The 26,558-nt window shown below is 38.0% G+C and overlaps 1 protein-coding gene across 3 annotated transcripts in view; it reads left to right on the top strand.

Annotated features, from left to right (window-relative positions):
• The window catches only part of pcdh11 (protocadherin 11), a 190,763-nt gene that overhangs the window by 61,267 nt on the left and 102,938 nt on the right, over window positions 1-26,558 (top strand). For all 3 annotated transcript variants that reach the window (XM_039649311.2, XM_039649312.2, XM_039649310.2), the window contains exon 4: window positions 12,284-12,343. In XM_039649311.2, the coding sequence (XP_039505245.2) occupies window positions 12,284-12,343 (60 nt within the window). The remainder of the gene's footprint in view (window positions 1-12,283; window positions 12,344-26,558) is intronic.

Here is a 26,558-nt window from a genome sequence, read left to right as displayed (position 1 = left end):
ATGAGGTTACCAATTTCACTTCACATTTTTACTTCTCTTTTCTACCACAATTGAATCTTCTCGACATCCAGTGCCCTAATCTGGCAACTGTGGTGTTAAATGTCACAGAATGACTGTATTTAGATCCAATACCAACCTGCCAACATTTTTTCATACAGTTGCATCTTTATATGATACGGCGCTTTTTAGCAGATAAAGAAAGGGAATGAGAGAACGGATTCACAAAACAGAGGGGAAAAAAACAGAATTATAGTGTCATCAAGGATCAGTTTGCTTTTAAAATCCGCTGTCATTTGTCCCGACATACATACGGCCGCAGTGTTTTCCCTTCTCAATCTTATAAGCCAGGCCGAGTTGCTCCACTGACTGTGGCTTAAGGAACAGATGACTCAACCGAACAATGTGCTTATAAACCACTTAGCCTCAAAAACAAAACCCAAAAAGAAAGAAATCAAAAGCCTCTAAGTGTTGAAGTGCTCATAGAAAGCTTTTTATGAAGCAAAACATAAATCCATCATTGCTTTAAACTCGAAGTTATTAAGGCTGCACGCTAAAGCTGGGTCAATCACAGCACATTGTGAGTTTCTCTGCCACGTTTTATCCCAGAATCAAAATATTTGTAAAAGACGCAGACAAAAGAAAAGCATTGTTTGCTTCACGAATCTCCAAAGGCTATGAATTATTCAGTGTGACCAAATACCAGTTAACATTTTCAGAAATGAGACACTAAATCACTGCAGAGACTCCACAGCCATTCAGAGAAAGCGGTATCTTGTCACACACATTCTAGTGGATGAGCTCTTTACTGGAGCAAAGGAGAAGTTGGGAAAAGCTGGTTCTTCTGCTACTCTGCCTCAGAGACGAGGATCAGCAGGCAGAATCCTTTATTTGTCCTAGAGTTGAGTGTGTGGAACACTTGGCCTCGTCCCTCGGTGCTTCCAGGATCAGAGCGGTGCGTGGCCATGGTCTCACTGCTGGCAACACACAAAGCCAGCATGGAATGACAAATTGGTCTGAGACACCACCAGGCACATGCCAAGAAACACTCGCAGAACACACCGCACCAAATTGGCAATCTGAACTAAGTTTAGACAAGCTGAACACACATGCACAAATCAAATATCTGCAGGGTTTGTACTGTATGTGCACATGACTCGGTACAGGGTGTTTGTGCATAATTAGGATGCGCTTTGTTTTTTTACTATGTGCGATTTTACATGAAGCAAACATTCGGAATGCTTTTATTTTGAATAGGAAGCAGTCTCTAAGGAGTCTGAGGGAGGTGGCCCATTTATTCTCTCTTTTGTTTTTATTCATGATATGGAAAAGCATTTCAGATTCACAGAGTTTTGTTTTCAAAAATAAGATGGTGTTTATTTTCAGATTAACATTAAAATCTACCTCAGTACCAAAAAAAATAAAGGTTAAGGTTATATATTAACTCGGTTGCTGTCAACATTTCGGTCAGTCGGTTTCCACACTCTTAAGAAAAACGGTAGCAGAACCCTTTTGGGTGCTAAATAGAACTCTTTGGAAGTGCTAAGTCGGAACCTTTTTAATGCTATTTTTTTCCATTAATAGCCTATATATTCCATTGAAACAAAGCCTGCAAAAGCAGACTATCGTGTACCAGCGGTGCAGAAGGTTCAACCTCTGCATTTGCGGCTAATGAAGGACTTGCAAACACCAGCAGAAAAACACTAAAATTACTGTAATTGCCATGTTTTGATGTTTTGAGGGGGATATGTACCTTGGACTACAGTAGGTAGTCAACCAGAATGCCTATCGTCACTGCGTTAGCCGGCGCAGCAAAAATAAACCAGTCCAATTTCAAAGTCATTTGTGAAATGACCGCCAGGTGGCGCACATGGACATTAATACAACTATAGTAATTTCCAAATAAGCCTACAACAAAAATGAAAAATCAATCAGGTGCAGTACATTTCAAATCATCACTATATTACAGCAGTGTTATAATAAGTGACTTTTTTAACTTTTTTAAAGAATTTTCGAGAAGTGCTGTTTGCGCAAAAAACAAACAAACAAAAATATGTCACGTGTCTGTCCTGTCGTGTTAGCACATGGTTGGATCTTTCTGTCACGGGAGGATTACAGAAAGTGGAGAGGAGGACTCAAGTGCAAAAAGTGAAATATTTATTAACAACTGAAAACCAAAACACAAAGCAAAAACCCACGAGGGGGAAAACATACTCAACAAAACATAAAACTGAACTTGAACTTGAACTGAAATACCATACACTGACCATGAATAACACCAGGGAACAGGGGAGACATAAGACAAAGATCCAACACAGACTGCAAACATGAAGGAACTTAAATAGGAAACAAATCAAGAGGGAACAGGTGGGAGAATTCAAACACTAATCAGGTAACGAGGGGGAGGATCAAACAATGACATGAGCACATGGCTCAACATAACAAAACCACCCATGTGCTAACACGACAGGACAGACACGTGACAAAATAAAACTCATCTCTGAAACACTTGCTACTGAAACACTTGCCTTCCAACCCGATTTCACGGGAATTCATACGAATTTTACGAGGTGGCTGATTCGTAACAATTCGTATGACCTCACTCGTACAAATTAGTACGATTTTGCTAAATCGTACATATTTTACGAATTAGCCAATTCGTATGAATTCGTACGAATGACCTACCCCTGACCCGGCCACTAAACATAACCGTCACATGGGTTTAGACAAATCGTACGGATTCGTACGAGTGAGGTCGTATGAATTAGTACGAATTAGCCACTTTTGAATCACTCGTACGAATTTGTACAAATTGGTCGTGAGAGAGCGTAGTGCCTTCGCAAGTGTTTCAGAGATGTTTTGTTTGTTTGTTTGTGCAAACATATCACTTAGATCCATAAAGGTTAAACCACTTAAATCATATGGATTGCTTGAATGATGCCTTTTCTACCTTTTTGGGGCTTAAAAGTGGTAGTTGCGTAGGGTGTCAATGGAGGGCAATAAAGCTCTTAGATTTAGTGAAAAAGATCTTCTTTTGTGTTCCAAAGATGAACGTAAATCTTAAAGGGGTTGGAACGGCATGAGGGTAATTAAATGGATAGTTCACCCAAAAATGTAAATTCTTTCATAATTCACTCACCTTGTTCAAAACCTGTATGAGTTTCTTTATACTGTTGAACACAGAAGAAGATATTTTAAAGAATGTTGGTCACCATACAGTTGGCTGTAGCAATTGACTTCCATTGTAGGACAAATGGCTACCATCAACTGTCTGGTGACCAACATTTGTTAAAATATCATCTTTTTTTTTTTTTGTTCATCAGAATAAAGAAACTCATGCAGGTTTGGAACAACATGAGGTTGAGTAAATTATAACAGAATAGTCATTTTTGTGTGTGTGTGTGAGAGAAATATCATTTTCACATTAATTGGTGTGAATTTCATTTACTAAAATGAGAATAAGTCAAATCCTGATGCCATTACATTCTAAAAGCAGCTTTGATGCAGCATCTAAAACTTTAAAACCAAACCTCATAGACACCGAGTATGCCTTCAGGCAATGCAAATGTAGTTAAAATGTGTGGTTGTTGTTGTTCTGGGGTGTTCTATTTGATATATTCCAGTGTGCACATTTTCACCTTTCCAATGCTAAAGCTCATTTACAAAACACACAAGCCAGTAGTCCAAATATAGGCCAGCAACAACAGCCATGACTCTTTCTTACCAATATCAGATTTTATACATTTAGACTGGATATGAATGACAAGACTTACTTCAGTATGTGGCAGGTGGGTACTTTAACTGCCTGGTAGGTTTTTTATTTTATATTTTGCCATTAAAATGATATTTGGTCTCTCTTTGATGGTTTGTGCCTGAAACCACACCTTATCATGATTTCAGGTAGACCACTCAAATTGAAAGCATTCGTCCCTTGAAGCGGCATCAAATAATTGTTCTGAGACGTAGTGGATTTTATCTAGAATAGGACTTACTTGGTGAAAATGAGCCTGGAGAACAATAAAAAGCATTTTTTTTTCTCTCTCTCTCTCCTCTGGATACGTCTGTAAAAATGTATGACAGTCTGGTCCGTGGTTATTGAATTCAGCCACCATATCAGTCACAAACCCAAATTCCCCTTATTTCTTTTGGGGAAGTAGAAGCCCCCAATATGATAAATGTACAGTACGGTCCTTTGATTGTATGGCCGAGGCAGCCGCTAAATTATACTGCTCAGTTTGAGGGCTCCAAGTTGCCTAAGGCTTTTAAATTGCTAATGATCAACTGTGAAGAAGCACTTTGATAGCAGTGCCGGGGGACATTAAAGCAGATCTACTGTTGTGTGCGAAGCACCCGCTTCACACTGGAAACATTGTACCATTACTCTTTCAGAAATAGGGGATGTCGAAAATGGAAACAGGAAGAAAAATCCAAGAAGAAAAAAAAAAAGAATAAGTGACCCAACCCACTCCAAAGGCAGACATGCTGCATGCATAAGTATTACGGCATTGAGGAAGACACATCTGACAAATGTAAGGGGTACCAACTAAGTAGTGTGACTGCTCCATTGTAAACTTGGCCTGTTACAATCTTTATTTTGCACAACTGTCATCACGTTCTCACATTATGTGGTGCCACAGCTGCTGAGATCTAGGGACAGAGAAGCTTCACAAGATCAAAAACATGGAAGTCACGTGATCAAAAGCATTTGATTATGCATGAATTACAGACATTTTTTTTTAATCCCTCGGAGAGAAATGTGGGTGTTGTTGCTTCCTCGTGTTTTTCGTTCTTATTCTTTTGTTTGCTTTTTCATATTACAACAACCGCAACTAAAAAACATGTCATAAACGGAGGCAACAAAATCAAGAGCATGCCAGGGGTGTGCAACTTATTTAACGCTCAGTACACTTGAGTGTCAGCCAGGAAGTAACAAGTAAAAAGTCTCCCAGTGTGTGAGGAGAATGTTACTGGGCCAGAGCATCCTCACTGTGTCAGCCTGCCAGAAAAGCCCTGCTCCTTATTTTGCCTTGGGTGAATAGTGCTCTTGTTTGTGAGTTTAAATGGGAGTCGTCTGGGATCGCGGTGAGTCTTCTCCACCTGGTGCGTAGTGGAGAAGACAAGTTAATGTGACGACGTCAGACCTTCTCTTTAAGATTGCTTTTAGGGTGAAAAGTACTTCGGCGCTCGCTCCTGCCAATTCTCAGCCCGAGGCTTTTTATCTCACGAGGGCTGGCTGAGAGAGCGTAACAGAATTATTTGCGGATTCTTTTAGGAGATTGTTGCAGCACCATCAATATCAAACACAAAACATTACTGCATTGGGAATGACTGATTGGGTCATTTGTTGGTGGCATTGCATATACACTATACCTGTGAAAAGTTTGGAATTTTTAAGGTTTTTGAAGACTAAAATTACAGTAAAACACGTATTATTACAATTTTAAATGACTGTTTTCTAGTTTAATATATTTTGAAATATATATTCCTGATGCCAAAGCTGAATTTTCAGCATCGTTACTGCAGTCTTCATTGTCGATCCATCAGAAACCATTCCCATATGCTGAATTGGTGCTTATTAATAATAAAATAAAAAAAATCATGATTTATGATTGTATATAAATTTCAAAAGAACAACATTCATTTGTGTATTTCATAACATAAATGTACGTATTTGCGGTCACTTTTGATCATTAATTAAGTTGTATTTTTACGTAAAGTGTACGTACATTTATTTACGTTTTATACACGCAGAACGTATTGACGGCACAAAAAAAACGTAAAACATTTACGTATTGTCTGCACAAAAAATTTATTTCATTTGTATGAACAAATCTACCGACGTACAAATTTGTATGTATTACTATTTATCCATATTAAAACCGTGGCATTAATGTTTCTCTATTGCATTCACCTGTCTAATTAATTAAGTTTCCAGTCGCATTTATTAATATAATACTCATAAATATAACAATTTTGCTTGTTTCGCCTGCATGGTGTTAAACAAATATAAAACATTAAAAAAATACCTTCTTTACTCGTTTAACCATTTTGTAAAACCATGAGAAACAAAAAGCGGTTTCTCCTATAAAACACAACTTATTCACGAAAGACGTTAATTTTATTAATTTGATGTAATCCAAATCTTTAAAATCCATGTTTGCAAGAAACAGATCCAAATTCAGCCTTTTATCCAATGATCTTCATCTCCATTTCTCAGCAGCAACCGTACACGCCAAATTCAAAAATTGCGCCCACAAGAAGCGTTGCGTCATGTTTTATGGCAGTAATATCAAACGCTCATTGGCTCTTCCCTGCTTCGTCACAGTTTGCGACATGCCGTGTTTCAGTCGGTGATGTTGTAGACGTTTGAAATGGAGAAGTGCGCGCGCCTTCACAGACCGAACCGAAGCTGGATTAACATTTTCATGGATTATTACCTTAAATTCTGCTCATACGAAACTATTATAATATTGCCAGAGAGGACTGCGACTGCAACACATCATCATGTGAATGACTTTTGGTACCGGTTTTGACATTTTCGCAATGAATTAATTATTGTGATTGTACTTTTCAGTCTGTTATGTTTTTCTTCATAATTTCTACATATTTTTAAAGGGTTACTTCACCCAAAAATGAAAATTGTGTCATTAATGGCTCACCCTCATGTCGTTCCAAGCCAGTTAGACCTCCGTTCATCTTCGGAACACAGTTTAAGATATTTTAGATTTAGTCCGAGAGTTTTCTGTCCCTCCAATGAAAATTTATGTACGGTATACTGTCCTTGTCCAGAAAGGAAATAAAGACATCATCATAGTAGTCCATGTGACAGTGGGTTATTTAGAAGGTTTTGACTCATCGAAAATACATTTTGGTCCAAAAATAACAAAAACTTCGACTTTATTCAGCATCGTATTGTCTTCCGGTTTTATCGTATCTACATTTATCTATAAAATGGTAGGGTTAGGGTTAGAGAAGAGAAATTATACCGATATCTTTATGATATGGAAAAATCGTAATCTGTAAAATTGTAATAATGTTACGTTTAAATGTTGCAGATACGTCCATATTATACGTTTTAGCATCAATCCAAACGTACAAAAAAGGATGTTTTCTATCTTTGAAAATAACGTATTAATACCTACATATTAACAATGAGACCAGGCTGGCATAAGAGACTTGTTCAACAACATTAAAAGCATCTTAATTATTCCAAACTTTTGACCGGTATTGTACATCTGTCATTTACTTTAGGTGTCATAATAAATGCAGGCACAGGCACGACTAGATTAGATTAGCTGTGATGAAATATTCATGCTTGTATTTAAACCCGTGCAAAGCAGTAATAAATGAACATGTTTGCTATGAACTGCTTTGTTTTGCTCAGCTTGAGAATGAAATGTGATTTTTAATGCAGCTAATCCTTTTAAACACATAGCAGGCTCATTATGGCCTAAGGATAGGCTACAGTAGTGTCTGTGTGAGAAAGCATTTTGCGTTGCTGTTTCTTAAACTAGCTGTGTATATGTGACAAAATGTGCTTCATCTTTGTTGGCAACATTAAAGAAAAAAATATATCATTCCAAATTAGATCTTGACTATTACATGGCCCAGAGCGCTTATGAGCGAAACAGGTTTTATCTTTATATATATATATATATATATATATATATGTATATATACTGATAAACACAGTCATGCATACCTGGGTCATTTTATGAAATAAGTCCCTTTACCATGTTGAAATGGTGTTTTTTTTTTTTTTTTTTTTTTTTTTTAAAGTAACTAATGAGTTTTTATGTTCTAATAAACCACATTGTTCCGCTTCAAGCTATATTAAACCATTTGTATAGAGAATGTCATGAAATAAAGTAATTGCTGGCAGTTTCTACAGTATACTAATATATAAAGGTTGCTTTTCAGAAAGCAAATTTAATGCAGCTAATTCAGCAATTATCAAGGCTTACATTAAGACCATTGAATAGAGATATTTGGATTAGTTTATTTACACCGAGAAAAAAAAAATCTATGATGGTAACAGATTTTACATACCACCATCCTAATACATTATTGAAATATTTTTTTTTATTATAATAAAAATGGTTGCTTTCACACACACAAACACACACCTCAGCCTGAGAATGAAAGAACAGTGAAGACTGGAGTAATGACTGCTGGAAATTCAGCTTTGCCATCACACACACACACACACACACAGTGTCACATTATCCTTCCGAAATCATTCTAATATTATGATTTAATGATGTCAAATATGAAAATTTTATCTTTCTTCTTTTCTTAATGTTGAGTTGTGCTGCTCAATACTTTTTTGGAAATATGATAATTTTTTTTTGTCAGGATTCCTAGATGAATAGAACATCATCTATTTGAAATAGAAACATTTTTGTCAGATAAATGTCACCGTCACATTTGTTCATTTCATTGTGTCCTTGCTGAATAATAATAATAATAAATTATTGACCCCAAATCTTTGAAAGGTAGTATTTTATTTTCATTTGCTCATACAGCAAGGCAGATTAAGAGTTGAAATAACAATTATTCATTGTTGAAAAATGGATCTCTATAAATGGGACACAGGTAGCACCCAGTTTGTAGAACGATCCACCTGCTGTGCTTGTTGTCGTCACAGCATTCAGAGGACTGATGCAGCTGTGGTGTCAAACTCAGGCTCAGTTTACCTGTGCCTCTAACTCATTACAAAGCTCTAATTGAGACTTCTTCCAGCTCTCAAGACCAGTCTAAAAGAAGGGGCTTCACAAAGCTTAGCAAATGAGCACACCAAGAGCAAGAAGACTTGGTGTCTTGACACACTTGTGGGAGGCTGTCGTTTCAGAGCACCCCCTTTATAACGATGGCACATTGAACGTCAGTCAGCCTCGACACTGCTGGCAAGGAGATTACGGCTCTTTGCAGCCTATACCGCTTGCTCTCTTTCCCCCTCCACTAGCATTTGGAGAGGGAAACATGAAGTGAGTCAAGTGAAGAAATCACTTTCATGGCTTGTTTTGGGGAGGAACAGCAGAGAGGTTTAATATTAGCAATTTGGCTTCTCGATAGAAACTAATTTGTCTCTGTACTGTGAAGCAGAGATGTAACACCTAATGAGAAGAGATAATAAATTTGCCTTCAATCTGGCATTTTTCATCATGTTTATTTGACTGCACTTCACAACCTTGACAAAATCACATTTTGCTTTCGCAAGTTTACTGGCGCCGCATGAATTAAGGAGAGAGCTGAGAAGGAAGGAGATACAGTACCAATAAAGATGTATTTTGTAAGAAAGCAACCATTTGAAAACCATTCCCTCCATCCGCACTTATTTTACAGATTTATCCGCTCTCCAAAATAACAGCAGTGCACGGAAGTCATCAGCTTGTTCCAGCATTTGCATAGCCTAGGCTTTCAGTGCAACATATAATTTCGCTGCACATTACAGAAAGGCCATTCAATCGAACACACTGGGTCAACTCTGCCACACAATGGTGCCTGTGTACCTGCAAATGAATAAAGCCCCAGTGGCGTGTGTGTCTGTCGTCTCTGTCAGATTTTAATGGGATCATATATTATTTAAACATTCAGGACAAGTTAATACACTCCGCGTAGCATACCTGTCATATTAAATAATTAACCGTGGCTGAGCAAAACATTAAATGGGAAATAAAGCATTAACACCAATGCAATTTTCCCAAAGAGATTCCTTTCTCTTCTCTTCAACATGTTTTCAAACCATAACTGTTGCCTTTATTTAAACAACATCAGGAAAAATGTGTTGTTCTGGTTATCAGCACTATTGTGATTAAGCTGTCGGCACAAAGCCAGAGGATAATTGATATGCAGTTCTACAGGATGCTTTGATATCGCTTATTATATAAGTTTTATTGAACGATATGCGACTTCCATTTCAGACACAATTGACATGTTATTTATTATATATATATATATTTTTTTTTTTTCTGTTTGTATTATTCTGCTTGTCTGGGTTTGCACAGTCCAAACTATCAGTATGTCATACTGTCACTGCATCATTCATTCGACTGATTTGTTGATCTTTACGACTGAGTCATCAATCCATTCTCCCAACCTATTCATTTAACTACAATGATTCATTATGGAATGAGTCATTGAATAATTCACTCAACTTGTTCAAATGTTCTGATGGGGCTGGTTTAGGTGCTGACTTAAGTGCTATTCACATATAGCGCCGTAGAAAATAACACAGTCTCATCCCAAGAAGTCATATAACTGACGTCTTGGGACGTCTTTTGACCATACGTCAATATCCGCCTTTTTAGGGCCCCCTTAAACGTCGGTAGATGGTGATCCCGGGCCGTCATACAACTGACGCTTTACCTTTAACGTCAGTTAGGTGACGGGGTAGGTTTAGGTCTTGGGTAAAGTTAGGATCCGATAACCTCATCTACCGATGTTTAAGGGTACCGTAAAAAGGCGGATATTGACATATGGTCAAAAGACGTCCCAAAACGTCAGTTAAATGGCGTCTTGGGATGAGACTGCGCTGTAGAAAACGCTAGGCGCACCATATTCTCCTTTTTACAAAGCGCTCCAGAGGGGTCTATCGTTGCTGTGGTTGGTTCTTGTCACTTGACCTACAGTGCAGCAAAGTCTGAAAAGTTGAGATGTTTTTATCTCGATGCGGTGTGGATGCGCATGGAAAAAACAAGCGCACATCATCGCAACTGCGTCGCTTCAATTATGAGCGCACATATCGCACGCCTACATTTGAAATAACAAATTTGAGCATGCAAAATACGAGATATGTCCAGCATCCCAGTGACAAGCGGTTTGGAAATGTATGGATTGATTTGTTCAAATGCACCGATTCGTTCAAGAGCGAGTCATTAAATCATTCACCCGATTCAGCAAAGATGTAATCAGCAATGTGTCTAAAGTTACTGAAGTCTAAAGTGTCTAAATGTGTCTTTAACTGTACTAACTTATTGTTTACTTTATTTATAGTAAAATGTTGTATAACATATCACACTCACAATCAGAATAGCAGTGTTGGTCGAGTTTCATGTGCTGCAATTGAGTTCAAATTGTACCCTTCGTATGTTTTGACTGACCAAAGTAGAGCAGACACGGGTCAATGCAAGTGATGCTGACAGCGGCTCTCCTGAATAAACATGTTGTGTCCTCAAAGTTGCCCTTGCAACCAGGAGAACGTGTTCTTTATTAGTCCTCACCTACTTGAGTTCCTGTGTCAGCTCTGCTCAGATTACAATATCATGTACTGTTTAAAACTACCTCATTAAAGGGAAAACTGTCTCTAGGAGTGTATGAGCCAGGTTGAAGAGGAGAATGATGATTCCATTGGTCAATTGCGCAATTTCTGTTAAAAATTTCTGTTTCCATGTCTCTTTAGAATTTCCTCTTTACAAGAGTGGCACAAAACTCCTTTCTATTATTTCAGACGCCTAGGGCTGACCATGCAGTGTTTGCCTTTTACCCGACAGTGGGTGTGAAGTGAGGTTACCACACAGCCGATGCTGACTACTCTAAGTGCTGATGAAATATAGATGTTGAAGTCTGGACCGCTCAATGTTTCATCTCTCTTGGCGATACCATAAGGAAGCCATTAATAGTGTCAGAGAGCATTAGTTCTACAAAAAGAAGATAACTGGGTGTAAGACAATGACTGGCAGCACCTGCTTGGAATCAACTAGGCGTCCCTCAAGTATTAGGGAAAATAGTTTGTCCCCCGCTGTGCTGGCTCGACCCATTCTTTTTCCTCATATGTATGCGAGGTCACTTGAAGGCGGTCATTTCCCCCTACGCTGCCTTTGTCAGTGTGCAGAGGCCCTGCATCATGCATAATCGCAAACAGCAGGGCCATCTGTTGTTGCCTTGTTGACTTACCTACGTGCAACCTTTTTAGTGTTGGTTTTCATGTATCAGTCTGATGTAGCACCATATTTACAATATGTTAATTGGTTAATGAAATCCTGTTTGAGAACCCTTGCATATGTTATGAAGCCTGTGCTATGTGCTTGTTTTTTCGGTATTTGGAGCACAGGAATAGGCATGCACTGAGAAGCCATTTGTTGGCTGTATATTCCACTGGCGCAGATTGATGACCTTAACCTTTATTCACTCAATTGGCTTTTCTATTTCTTCAGAATAAGTGTACATAATAGGTCACTTTGTTCTGCCTTATTACGAAACATGCAATTTATAGCAACTGTGTTTGAATGCAACAGTTTTATCCCTACTGAAACAACTAACACAGGGTGATTTGTTTCTCTTCTAGAACCAGAGCCAGACCCCAGATAAAACATTCTCTATTGTCCCAGCCACGTGCCCTCACAAGGTAAGTCACTGTCTTGCTAATGGTTCTGTTTATTAGAGGCATCACTATGTGATAAAGCTGTTGCAGCAAGCTGCACCTTCGTAAAGCTTTGGTTCTCAACTGTTCTAATAAACACAGAAGGAAAAAAACAATGTGGAAATGTGCTTTTTGTTTAACATCAAAGGCCTACCATCAAAACTACTACTCTGTATAAATACATTAAATTGGTGATGCAAAAATTCACTTTAAAAACTTTTTAAATGATTGATTTTATTTGGATACTTGTGCCATTTTAGAAATAGCAGTGTTATTCAATTACTAGTGTCTTGAAAGATTAACATTAACTAAGATGATGGCAAAGTAAATAATTATCCAATAATTATCCAATTGGATCCATCACAAATATTCACTTACACAGATCCGATATGATATCAATGTGTTGTGCATCCCTAAAACATATTAAATTCAGATGATGTTTTCAATGACAGGTTTTCTTTACTTTTTGTTTACTTTCATGTGATTTTGCTACTGTGTTGGGTCCTCACTTGGTTTGTGGACTAAAGCAAATCCTGTTGAGAACTGTTGATATATACACTTTTTTTTTTTTTTTTTAATCTGGGAGATCATCTTATTCTCTGAATATTTTTTTTCTTGGATACGTTGAAATTGAACAACGTTTCTTTTTTCCCCACACCGCCATGTACCAGAGCAAGGAGGCATGACAGCAGATATTTCCTTTTTATTGTGTCTTATCTCATGTTGGAAACAAGGCCCTGAATTAAACCGTAATATTGCTACAAGATGTTGAATTATCTGTGATTTCATGGTTTGGGTTCAGGATTTACCAAAACAGTGACAAGAATCAGTCATATTCTTGGTGTAGAGGAACAAAAAGAAAGTATATTTTCCTGCTTGAAAGCTGGCTGCCTCTGTTTTTTTCACGCGTCCTATGTGAGAAACGCAATAATGTGTTATATTGCCAAACCTCGCACTATTGTCAGTCCACTAACCTCAAATGTGGCAAAGTGCTCATTTCCTTTTCTGGTTGACTTGGCAGGTCAAGAGTAAAGACCTTGCACAAAAAAGTCAGTCAAAAGCAGGGATGGGCAAATCTAAGAGCCTGTCAGCCAGGGATCCAATTCGACAACCCCTAATATACCAACTGCCATTAAAAAGTGACTTGAAGCTGCAAGGGAAAGCTGCAAAATATTTATACAAATCTCCCCAGTGCTCATTGTGAGATGTATGAAAAGGCAATCAGCTTTGTCCTGGACCTCTCGGCACACAACGGGGCTCTAATTGCTGACCAGTCCTTCACACGAGCCTGCGCGCTTTTCACCCCTGTCGAGATCACCTCTAATAACACGTTCTATATAGTGCTGATGTGCTCGAACTCACCTGCTCGACACCCAGGCTGCAACATTTGTCCTTGAAATATGGAGAGCGTTGCAATTCCCATGTTGCTGTCAGCTCTCCTTGAAACAGCTGATCTGGATGGAGGTAATGAAGGGATGCCACCGATTTGTGATGGCGTTAACGTTTCCCGCGACCAGCAGAACATAATCTCTGTCTCGTCGCTTCCCATTAGCGCCTGTGATCTGCACAAACCAATATGCAAAGAAAGCAATGGAGCAGTGGAGTAATTTGGCGTGTCACTCAGCTCCGAATGAAAGTATAATGGCTAAACGGTTAGATATGATTTCTATAATAGGAGTGTCGTACTGTGTGGACTGTTCCTATTTTCTTTGCTGGTATTGTATGCATTCACAATGAAAGGGAGCTAATGAACAGAGAGCTTTTAAAAGCGCCGTGATTAAATGGAAAGGAGAGCCGAAGAGAAGGATGGCGGGAGAACGAGAGAGCGAAGCTGAGGGGGGTAGAGAGAACACTAAGTATACATAATTGCTGCTTGACACATTGGCCAAATTCTGCTGTGCCAGTATTGGAGTGAAGATGATTAACGGCTGTCCGTGTGGGTGGGCAACTTGGTCACCCAGGGCTTCTAGTTTCCATAGCAATTGTACTTCAAAGGCCATACATTACATCGTGAGAGTCCCTGAGGCCTGAGCATTGTTAAATTCCCCAATAATATCTTACATTATGCGTTTGTCCTCTCAGCAGTAATTCATTCCAGCCACTGCGATTCACAATAGGTCAGTAGTGAAAGTGGAGAGAGTCCCAATTTCAAACCTCCTATCAGAACGTGAAGGAAGGCTCATCTCAGCGCTTAACGTTGATGAAGTGGCCCCGGCTTGAGGAAAGTGATCATTTGTCTGACATTACAGCGGGCACGTCTGCTCTGCCGATTCAACGTACGACCGGGCTGATATTCTGCAGGTATTCAGACACTGCTCATCAAGGCTTTGATTTAACCCTAGCAGGCGTCGCATCGCAGAGCCTCCCCGTCGAGCCGCCAAAACAGATGGCAGATGGAGTACCTAATTTGACCCTTCCCTTCCTGTGCGCAATGCATGCAGAACCCTGGCACGAGCTGCCTGATCTGGGCACGGTGCGGCCAACATACCCCTCCATGCAAACACAGACACATATTCCATCTGCGGGAGGGAGGGAGGGAGGGAGGGGTGTTGTTGCTCTCTCCCTGTCAACGCTCTGAAACTGGACCTTGTGACCGCGCACTCCTCCACATCCTACTCAAAATGGTGTTTTGAACTTGGGGAAACCGGTGGTGAATAAGCACATCTTCAAAATGATTCATACCAGATAATAAATGGAAATCCCTCCAGCCATGCAACAACAGGCTAGTCATGCAGCAATTAAGCTTAGTAGCATGCAAAACTCAAGGCAGTGTGCTCTGCATTCATACGCTAGTCAGGAGGGAGTAGGCGTGATGCTGGAAGACAAGCAGCAAAATGCCCGAATCCATACCGCCGTCTCAGTGTGGAGCCTGAGGATGCTTTGGCATACATCTTCAGACAAACATGTAGTAGATCTGGAAAAACTCACAATCGGAAAGGTCAGTTGTGACCTCTGGGTGCAGGGCTATGCTGAGCCTGTCACTAGCAAGCACAGCATGTTCATGTCAAAAAGAAGAAAAAAAAAAAAAGGTACACCGGCCACCTAACTGTCTGAGTCTGCTGTGCAGCAGGTTGTGTGTGCATGCATGTGTTTTAAGGATATTTATAGCTTTTTTAAATCATCATCAGTAGGGTTGACAAATGAAAACAGGTTCTTATTCTATTTTATTTTTCACCAGTTTTTAAAATACCTTGGCAAAATGTTCAATTCTGTTTACAGTTTTCACACGCTTTTATTTAGATTTTTTTATAGAAGTATTTTACCAAATACCATCAAATTTCAAATAATAGCCAGGCTTTTATTTTCCTGAATCATGCACCGACTTGAGACATGAGACATGCGTCTGTATGAGACCGGCTTTTATAATTTAGTGTTGAGATGTTGTACATTGAGTCTTTAATCTCTAAAAATCTCAAAATGCTCCACGTGAAACTGCGGTCTTCCAACCTTTTACTATCATGTTAATTGATTAATATGCACGAGGGAGAGAGAGCAAGAACAGCGCTCTTGTTGTTTCAAGACGTGAGAATGCGCGGACAACACAAAAATAAAAAAATAAACCCGGCCTCTATTTGAGACCGGCGTCTATTTGGGACTTGGCTTTTTACGGTAAATGAAGTGCACTATAGCCTAAAAAGTTTGGAGTCAGTAAGATTTTTTTTTTTTAAAGCAATTAATACTTTTATTCAGGAAGGATGTATTAAATGAATCAAAAGTGATACTTAAAAAACATATGTAATGTTACAAAATATATCGATTTACATGTGCACATGGTGCGCATTTATTGTAAAAAATAAATGATGAACAGCAAAAAATGTGGATAGACGTTGAGTACCAACATTTTTGGGGACAGGGATGCATTTACTTATACTGGTTTAGGATTTTTTTTTTTCTCTCTAGAATGATAGCAATCATGATAATAAGTGTGTTTATTAATTATTAGGGGTGCAGTGCAATAGATCGCAGTTGATCTGTGATCTGTACGGACCAGGCACCACGTATCAACGCCTCAACGTATGTGATTCGCAGATTAACTTCAAAATTTAACCATTTTAGAGTGAAAGTTTATCATTTGGATGCATTTTTGTCTTACACATTCAAATGATTTTAAATGTGTAAGAAGAGGCAAAGAGTTTTAATTTGCGTTTTAATCCTATCAAAATACCCATCTTGGCAAGTATTCTCTTGGTTACATCATAAGTGAACAGTTGAGAAAGGAACCGGACGGGTGTCAGTATATTTGGTCCATACATTCGGTCATAAACTGACAGCAGCCTAATTTTCCTGCTGTTGTCTGTCATTACTGTTAATGCAATAAAAAAAAAACAGCATCATCATCAACCATTTTTGAGAGAAAAGAAGGTAGTGAGGAGGGAAGTTATGACAATAGCTTGTAGGATGAGTGTGCTGTATAAAGTGTGAGTACCAAGCAAGTTCAAGTCCCAAAGTCCCAATTCTCAACCAAAAAAGTTATATGCACCCCCGTGTATTTAAAAGAAATGCACAGAAAAAAAGGGGAAAAAAACAGCATTAAAGAATGTTTATATATATTATATATTAATTAATTTTAACATTGATGAGCAATCTTTCTTGAGCACCAAATCAGCATTAGACTGATTTCTGAAGGATCATGCGACACTGATGACTAGTCATTTACCACCACAATAAATAAATTTGTGATAGATCACTAATATATATATATATATATATATATATATATATATATATATAATTTTATTTCTGCCGTGGTGAGCATAAGATAGTTCTTTGTAAAAACATAAACAGTAGTGTTTGTTGTTGCCACATGTTTGTATATAATTGTTTTGAATATTGAAATTACCTTATCAATTGTGCTTATTTTTTCTTAAAAGTATACAAAACGAAAGGAATCAGAAAAGGAACTGTAACATTTCTTTTACCATTTCCAACTCTAATCATCAGATTATCTGTTTGCCTTTAAATGACAAGCTCGGGTAACATCTCTACTATTTTTTGTTCCAGAGAAGTGTTTGCGGTCCCCCATTCGGTTTATTTCGGTCATGCTCTTGTCTGTAATTACAGAAGCAGTGTTAATGTGGTGTCTCTTTAATTGGCAGACATGTTGGTTTTTTACAGCCGTATTAAAGCGGGGTCTGCGCGCAGGGTACCGCGTTTATAGACTTGCACCTCACAAGGTCCTCTGGCTGTGGTTGACCCAACTAATGAAGAGATGAAAGAAATGCTAACCTCTGAAATTACAGCTGTAAACCCACTCGGATTAGATGATTTATGGCATTAGAACAAGATTAATTTGTCTCATTTTTCATACAGATTTCAATATTAATCAGTCATACTTAAAAGAAGGCAGGAACTCATTTTTCCCCCCACCCTTGTCACCACAAAGTGCTTGCCTTTTTATAAAACTATGGCACGTTTCCTGCACTTTTAGTTAAACCAATCAGGGATTTCGCCACATGCTGTCTAATCAATTAAGTCAAATGTGTGCCTAGCCCTTTGATACAGAATCATTTGTCAAATCAGTGAAGGTGTCAGAGTGCAGTTAACCAGGAATCCGTGGCGCTTGACTCCCATCCACCTGGAAATCTGCTCAGCGTTCGGATTCAGGCATTCCTGGTGTCCTCCATCCTGTTAATGGGGTGTCACTGTGCGCGCTGGATTTAGTCCAGATAGGGTCCAAAGGCTTTTTCCATGCATTAGCCTCTTGACTACATAGCTTAACCTCTTAATTTTTTGAAAGCTCTGCCTAGAGAAAGCTCGATATTATATAACAGATTGGCAGCCATTAGGATTCAAATGATTTGCTTTTTGCTGTTCCTTGGTTATTGCATTGAACGTTACACGATACAACAACCACGTTCAGTGTGACATAGAAGCATCGAGTGTAATCTGATTTCTGCCATTATAGTGTAATTTGTGATAGGAAGTGAATCCCGAGTTCTTCAGGTGGAGGTAATCTGCTGATGGTGCTGTATGGAGAGGCAGCTTGAGCACTGAGGGGTCATTTAGTTCATATATTGTGCTTTTTAATAATTCTCTCATGTTTCTTGGTTCTTATGGCTCTCAGAGGAACTCCTGGAGAAAACTTCAAACTTTACCTAATTTCCTTCTGTAGCGAGTCTAATTTAGAGCAGGCAAGATGCAAAGGATTCTTATTTTTGAGAAATGGATTTACTGGAAGCATTTGAAAATAAATGTTTTGATTAATTATGACACTTATTAGCTAACTAACAATGTTTATGATTTTGCAGTTGCACTGTTCAAATCAGTCTTTATCCACACAGGGATGTTGAGTAATTATTTTAGACTGAAAACATTTTGGAAATGTATACTTCATTTGAAGTATTGCACTTTTAACTGTGTGCTTTCATTCAATTAATCCAATTTCCTCAAATCTACTAAGCACAAATTATTTTTTTTTCTTCATATATTTATAAGCATGTTAATATGTCCATTCGGATCTCCTTTAGTATTCATGAGAGTATGTGTATTGTTTACACATTTTTATACACTTGGATAAATGCTGTCTGAAACTTGCGTATTCAAACTGGTAACATCTAAAATAGCACAGATTTACGCCCGGTTCAGATTACACGATTTTAGCCAGATTTTGGCACGATCCGTTTGAAATAGGGTGTCGTGGGGATTCGTAAACTGAAACGGGCGTCGGGACGCAAGTTTCGATTGTATTATCTCGTATAGTGTGTCATAGTGGGCGACAACCTATGTCGCGTCTGCGATGCTTCACGACAAAACGACTAGCGTGTTTCACGAGTTCACATTTACATCAATTAAACGGAGTAAAGATTATGCGTATTTGGCGTGCTGTCCAGGGGGAGGGCTCCGAGCTCGGAATTTTTGCCCGAACCCAGAGTGCTCCCCCCCCCTCGTTGTTGTAAGAGTATTTAGGAGAAGAAGTGAGGAGATGGGGTGGTGGTGGGATGCTGTTAGACTGTCAATGAACTGAGTTAAGTTTGCTGTATATATACCTCTTACTTCATTGATTGGGAGTGCGCTCCACTCGTGTCTAATTAGGCTTGATCACCTGAATGTGCTCCACCTGTGTTTAATTCTGAACATGCTCCTCCCGAACTTTGTTAGTAAAACATCATTTAATTTTTTTAACCGTCGTCGATGACGGGTTCCGTCACATGTATGAGGTTGACCAATAGGAGCACAAGCTTTTCCGTACGCAACTTTCAAAAATGCCAAAACGAAAGAGAGACGATGGTGCTAAAATTTAAAATATATAAGAAAACAATATTTTACCTCAAGTTCTCTTTGGAGGATTGACAGCCCATACTGTCCTCTTCAAGCAACCCAGGAACGTGTCCATTGTCGGGTTTTCTTTTTTCTTTTTTTTTTTACTTTTTTTCTGAACACAGGACAGCCAATACAACACTCACTGCTTCATCCATTGTTTGTTTTTTCGTTCGTTTCCCAGAAGTCACTAGCTACTAGTTTCGCCTTCTCGATGACCGCACACGATGAAGTTACAGTGACTATCAAAAAAAACAACAACAAAAAAACGTGTAATCTGAACCAGGCATTAGAAGCATAAACGTTATAAAAACTTTGTATGTATTAGTTTGATATTACAATTTGTGTAGTTTTACTTTACTGTGATATACTTGACATATTTTAGAGCTCATAACCTCACCTTTACCTTAAAGCTGCCAATTTACTCAACAATATATGATTTGATAACTGTATTTACTGTATTGTACAATTTGTATAATTGTATAGATATTTATTTGTAGATATTTTATAAGTGATCAAACCACATTTTCCATATGGAAACATATTACTAATTAGATTATGTTGTTGTCTCGCACTAAAAAGTCGCTTTAATCCTTGTGTTGTGTTCAGTTCATTTTGACCCGGTGAGGATTTTCTTTTCCCCCTGAAAATGTTAGTTAATTGTTTTGCATTGGACTAAAACCTTCTGACTTTCTCACTATCACAGGGTATAACTGCTTCCCAAAATTGTTGTACTTTGTAAGTTTTTTTTTTTTATTATTATTTATATATATATATATATATATATATATATATACCTTGTTACACTTGTTAAACTATTTTGTGTAGGCTGGTAATTATTTTCAGAACAAACTTCTGGTCAATCATTAAACACTATTTCTGTAAATTGGACGATTATGTACAAAATAGATATTGTAAAACAATAATATAATTATTTACTTTTATTAGCCCCAGAAAAAGTGTTAAACTCTCCGTTGGTTGTCATTTATTTTGTGTAGATACATTCATTATTCATTTATTTTACCATAGTTAGTAAGTGAAGGGAAGCATTGCTTTAAAGCCAATTTGAAAGTTCAGTGCGAACGCAACTAGTGAAGAAATGCACCAATCAAATGCGAATGTCGGAGAAAGTGGAAAAGTGGCTATAACTTTGTGGTCACTCTTCATTATGTATGGAAAAGAGCAGCTTGGACATTATGCTAAACATCTTTTTTTTTCTTTCTTTTTTTGTGTGTTCCACACAAGAAAGAAAGTAATACAGGTTGGGAGGGTGACTGAATAATGAATATTCCATAACATCAATGACAGACAGCTTTCCAGGCATGACAAAAGCTGTTTATATTTATGACTAACAAGATATTAATAATGGATGAGAACAAACACGATACGAAATGTAACCGCCAGAAACGGTACATGTCTGCACATGAAAAATGCTCTATTAAAACCCGTGACTCAAAATATAGTCCATGTCATCAGCCGAAGTAACAAGGGAGCAAACCTAACATTATTTCTATTCCAGACCTCTCACTGTTTTCTGGCTATGGCTATAAAACGCAACATATGTCACAGTGCAAGAAATCTTCAGAGCTTGATTCAGGCTGAAATCTTCCAGAGCTTGTTTATATTGAGTGTCAAGCCAACTGTTTCAAGACCTGTAAACTACAGCCCCACATGGACCTTTAGAGGACAGTCTACAAGTAAATCTATTATTTTCAAGCTCTCTGCTGTTTGGGAGATGCTAACAATCAGATATCAATGCAACAGCAACTCTGGATTGAAGGAGCTTCTTCTAATGAGGTCATCTGGTAGTTGTGTTGTTTTACTATTCATTTTCAAGTCTTAATTTTCATTCCCAGAATACACAAGTATGTGGAGCAAATATAAAATTCCAGTCAGTGCATTGCTATCACAGTTAGGTTTTTTTTTTTTTTTTGTTTTTTTTTTTTGCACTGCGTACTTACATGCATTTAATGATTATCATACCACACCAATTCCCCCCAGCCCGTCTCGAACAACGATTCCCATCTGTGGACCAGACAGAGGTTCTCAGAAAACCATAAATTCTTGTTTTAAACCAAACTCACTCATCATTAGGCAAAAAAAATAAAATAAAATAATCACCTTTAAATGTTCCCCTGTCAATTCCCCTCGGCGCCTCTTGGAATGGGGCTGGAAACGTATTTAAGAATAGTATACAAATTATTGCTAAACTTGACAGTGAGAGTCCTATGAATAATAGCATGACGAGGAGAGGGAGGGAAAGGTTGCGTGAAGGTGAGAGGCATTAATTTGCTTTTAAGCTTATGGGAGATTCTTTCATGCTCCCTGCGCTTAGCCACCCACTGTAAAGATACAGCACCACTCCTAGTGCTTGTGACACAAACTCATTAGCATCTCACCCTACATCAGGAAAATGACTACTTTCCATGGGTGGATCATTATACCGCGTTATAGGGAATACCTTATAACCATAAATGTGGGGAAAGCATGTGCAAAAAAAGGCTCCAGATGGCTTTTTCTTTTTTTGAGAATTTTGAGAATTTGCTTCCTTGTCAAAACAGGGCACAATGAAACGTGGAGTCGTACAAATCAGGGATCCAAATGATTGATTAATTGCATGACACTTGACAGCCAAAGAGTTCGGTAACATTGTCTGAAGACCTCTTATTCGTAGATAAAATAGAGGAACAAGAGCCCAGAAACGAGTCACGTGGTAGTCGCCACATACTGTTTTTCATTCATACTGAAATATTTAGCATTTGAGTAGAATGGCTTTGATCAGTATGGAAGATCAGATAAGAATCGTGGGCCTGACACCGCTTTAGCATTATCTTGATGTCCTACGCTTCAAATACATTTTGCTTTAGCTCAGTATGCTCATACAATGCACCTTTTTTAAATTTTACTAGACCTTGTTTGTGGCTGCACATTTATAGTGGTTCCTATGGAGGTACATTTAAGAGCGTTACACCAAGAGCGCTTTAAAGTGTACAAAAACTAGACGGCTCACACTAATCTCAACTTACATTATACACAGATTCATAATCAGGTGGTGTTAACAGTACTGAGAAACTGAGGTACAATACTGCATCAAAAATGAATTCAAATGTGTCAAACACACTTGCGTAAAAAGGCTGCACTTTATATTTTAAATTGAAATACATTTCATTGGCTGTTTTAAAGTTAATATAATTAAAATGATTGAATCCCTACACTGTGTTGAAAACCCTGTAACAAAAATGACAAAGATTGCTTCTTATGCTATATTATCAACAAATATTGGATTCAATCTTTTTTTTTCAGCTTGTTTTCTTTAAATTAGGACAGGTTTTGTATTACTTCTTGGAGCTGATTGTTTGTAGGCCTCATCGATTTGAGCTTATGCACCTTGGTTTTTTTAGTGGATAAATCTGTCAATCTTCAAAAAATATGGAAAAAAAAGGTCATTGTTTATCACACAAGTGTACTTTAAAGAAAGTTTCAGTGCAAAAAATATTGGTAATTCCAACACATTCTCGTCATTTCGTCTAAATACTATGCACATGGCACCCTTTAGCATCAATATAACACACAGTTTTATGGGTAGGTTTAGGTCTGGGGTAGGGTCTGCGTCTCATATTGATGCTACAGGATGCCAGTCACCTGTATGATAACCATAGACTGTAAAAAATATGGACAAAGCTCTCAAAGAAGGTCTATATGACGCCAAAGGGTGAGAAGGGGCTAGTAATTCTCAAATCACATTAGTCATCATTTGTTGTCTGCATGAGAAAGCGATGTATATGGGTTCAAAATTAAACGAGTAGGCCTATATTGTTTCAGGTTCAAATTGATTGAAATACACATTGATTGTTCATCCCTATAGATGTTTGTTTCTTTTCACCTTAATGTTGTGCACCTTCCTCGGGCTGTTTTGTTCTCTTTTTAGGTCCCAATGAGTCATGGTGCTGTAATGTTTTTATTTATTTATTTATTTTTTTTAGTGGACACACACAGCCTGCTGTAAAATGTTGATACCTCTTAGCTCTCGGGATATAAAGGAATATCCTCCAAAGTCGAGGCTACATCACACAGCAAAAGCAAGTGCCAGGCCAGCAAAATACAAGCACATCAATCCCAGAACATTTTCCAAATATCAGATAGTGTCTGTAATACCCCTGCCATGTGCTTAGTGTTCCTAGAGTAGAAAATCCATATTGAAAGGCCAGTGTGGGAATCTTTTTATGAAGTGATTTGACTGCAAACACCATTTTTATGGCAGAATTTCTACTTTAATATTTTGTACGCCTTGATCCCTGTAGGTTTGTACCTCACCTTTTTGGCGACTCACAAACCAAAAAAGAAGAAAACGAGAAAAATGTAGCTTACAAGTCACCTGCCCAGAAACTGATTTATGATTTACAGTTGTTGTTAGTTATCCTGTTTTTTGTCCTTTGTTCTCCTTCGTGGACTATAAAGCCTTTAACTTTTTTTAAAGTGTATTTCTTTCTTTTATTTGACTGTTTATTGCTTTAGTTTTATTTCATTTCCATGTGAAGATGATACACATAAAACACATGACCTTGTCTTTCTGTTTTCAGCTTTATGAGTTGCAGTCTCATCTCCTGCTATTCACAGACAGTTTTTCATAAAGACTGTGTGCAATCAAAGCTCAAAAATTCTCAGATAGGCTGCCACACTTTTGTCATATTGAAAAGCTTCTAGACGGGCTTTTTTTTTTTGACAACTGCAATTATGTTTCTTTAGAAAAGAGCTCAAATTATAAGAAAAGACCTGTTCTAAGAAGACCTGTTCTGAGGCCATGAATACTTGAAATGCGGCACATGGATAACTGCTATTGAGTTAATTAGTCTGGGCTTATTAGGATCTCCCTTTCAGTCTTTCTCTCTTGGTATAAATTACTTAAGTCCACCATGGGTATGCATTTATTCCCCTCAGTTTAAAATCAATCTTGACAATCAATAACCATTGCTATTAATGTTAAAGTAGGCAAAGCCAAGTCAATACCTTTAAGTGTATCAAAAGTGTAAATAAACACTTGAGATCTTGAATAAGTGGGAGTCATTGCTCTTAAAAATGTTGCTATTAAACTTAAGGATTTATGCGTTCATAAAGATGTTTAATTGCAATATTTTTTTAATGTGTAGCATAAACAGACATTACTTTGTGATATCTGCAAAATTCTTCATAGTGTGTGTCATTACCTGGATAAAACATGACTGGGTTTTTTGTTTTGTTTTGTGATGGTTGTTCTTGATTCCCTTGTTTGTCCTGAGCAGTTCCTGCGATTTTTTTTTACATTTTTCCAGCATCTTTTGCATATTTTAACCCTTTCTATTAGTGACTGTATTATTTTGAGAGCCATCCTTTCTTTTTATTAAAGATATTTTCAAACATTCACTGATGCTCCAGAAGGAAACACGGTGTATTAAGAGCTGGGGGTGAAATCTTTTGAACAGGATGAAATATTTCTCATTTTGTTTAAATATAAAACATTTTTGCCCAATGTTTTGCCATTGGGGAGAAACAGAAGATATTTACATGTTTCCAGAAGACAACTTAAGTACAATTTACCTTGAGCTTCAAATTCAAAACGTCTCAACCCCCAACTCTAAATGCATTGCGTTTCTTTAAGGAGAATGACGACTGTTAGGTGACCCCATATGGAATCTTTTTAATAAGCATTACTGTCAATATTTGCACAACAAGGGGGAGAAAAGGCCCCAAATATTGCACCTGGTTCGCTGTGGTTGGTCATCATATTTATGGAAATGCTTAGGCCCATATGGTGTCCATATGCTTAAATATGATGCAGATGAAACCTGTGTGGGATTCCCGCTGTTCACACAAACTTATCTGGCATCATTAATCAGTGTCACCATCAGGTGTCTTGTTTGCCAGGCAAGGCCTAAGTGACAGTGATAAGTGATCCTCCGCTTGTTCCAGCATGGGCCCTAATACAGTTGGCTTTTCACATTACCAACTGCAGACAAAGCCAGTGCCACTTCGAATGAATGGAAGTGTCGAGTCATTCAATAAAAGAACAATCCAAACCATTTACAATTTAAATGTCAAGCTAACGTTGAACATTGATGCAGATATTCTCCTTACTTTTCCCATCATCTGTCCATCAATGCTTTGCACTCAAACGACCTTCTGACTCTCTTTTCACGTTGAGCAGCAATGACAGTGCGTGGTGAGACCACATGTAGACCGAGTTTTGACCTTCGGTCGATGAGGGATTTCAGGAAGCCGTAAAGGGTAGAGGGCACAGTTGTAGACTGATGGACAGTTAAACATGGACTCCAAATGGCTTTTCTCATGATTGCAAAAAAATATTACCTTGCCCTCAGCTTCTAAATCTCTTACTGGCTTATCCAAGCTCTCAATTTTCCTTCTATCAAAGTCAATCTTTTTGTCTGATGATGACTTCCTTTAATGTATATCAAATGCATGGCATACAAATTGAAGCTGCTTCATCAATAACTGCATCCTGTTTCATCTTGGACTTGCACACTAATGTAATCAATAAGTTCCGATTATTAAGTTAAAAATTGAAGATGTCCTTCAACTCCACCTGCATCCTAGGGATCGCTTCAGAAAACTCGCTTTGAATTTGGTTGAAACTACATGATTGGATTTTAATGCATAATTAAATCAAGCAGTAAATCAATTCATTCCCCTCTGAAAATGGGTATTCAACACTCTCAAGCATCAGAAGCCAATTATGATGAAGTTATTATCAGAGTCATTTAAATGGCACAAAATGACTGCGTTGGCACCAAATCTGTGGTCGGTACTCATCACTAGTTCAGAGAGCAAAATTGCAGGTAGGCTAGTGTGTGTTGCCCCGCATGCTTTCTATCTGTTTCACTAAAATAAAGGTGGCAGTTTACCCACACAGATCCTCTGGGGGGGACTTAGACTGCTCTCTTGATGAAGA

This window comes from Pimephales promelas, chromosome 9 (assembly GCF_988280905.1).
Source record: "Pimephales promelas chromosome 9, fPimPro1.hap1.1, whole genome shotgun sequence".
Classification (NCBI taxonomy): Eukaryota; Metazoa; Chordata; class Actinopteri; order Cypriniformes; family Leuciscidae; genus Pimephales; species Pimephales promelas.
The sequence above is the reverse complement of the archived record's forward strand: the minus strand, read 5'-3'. Positions and strand labels throughout refer to the sequence as shown.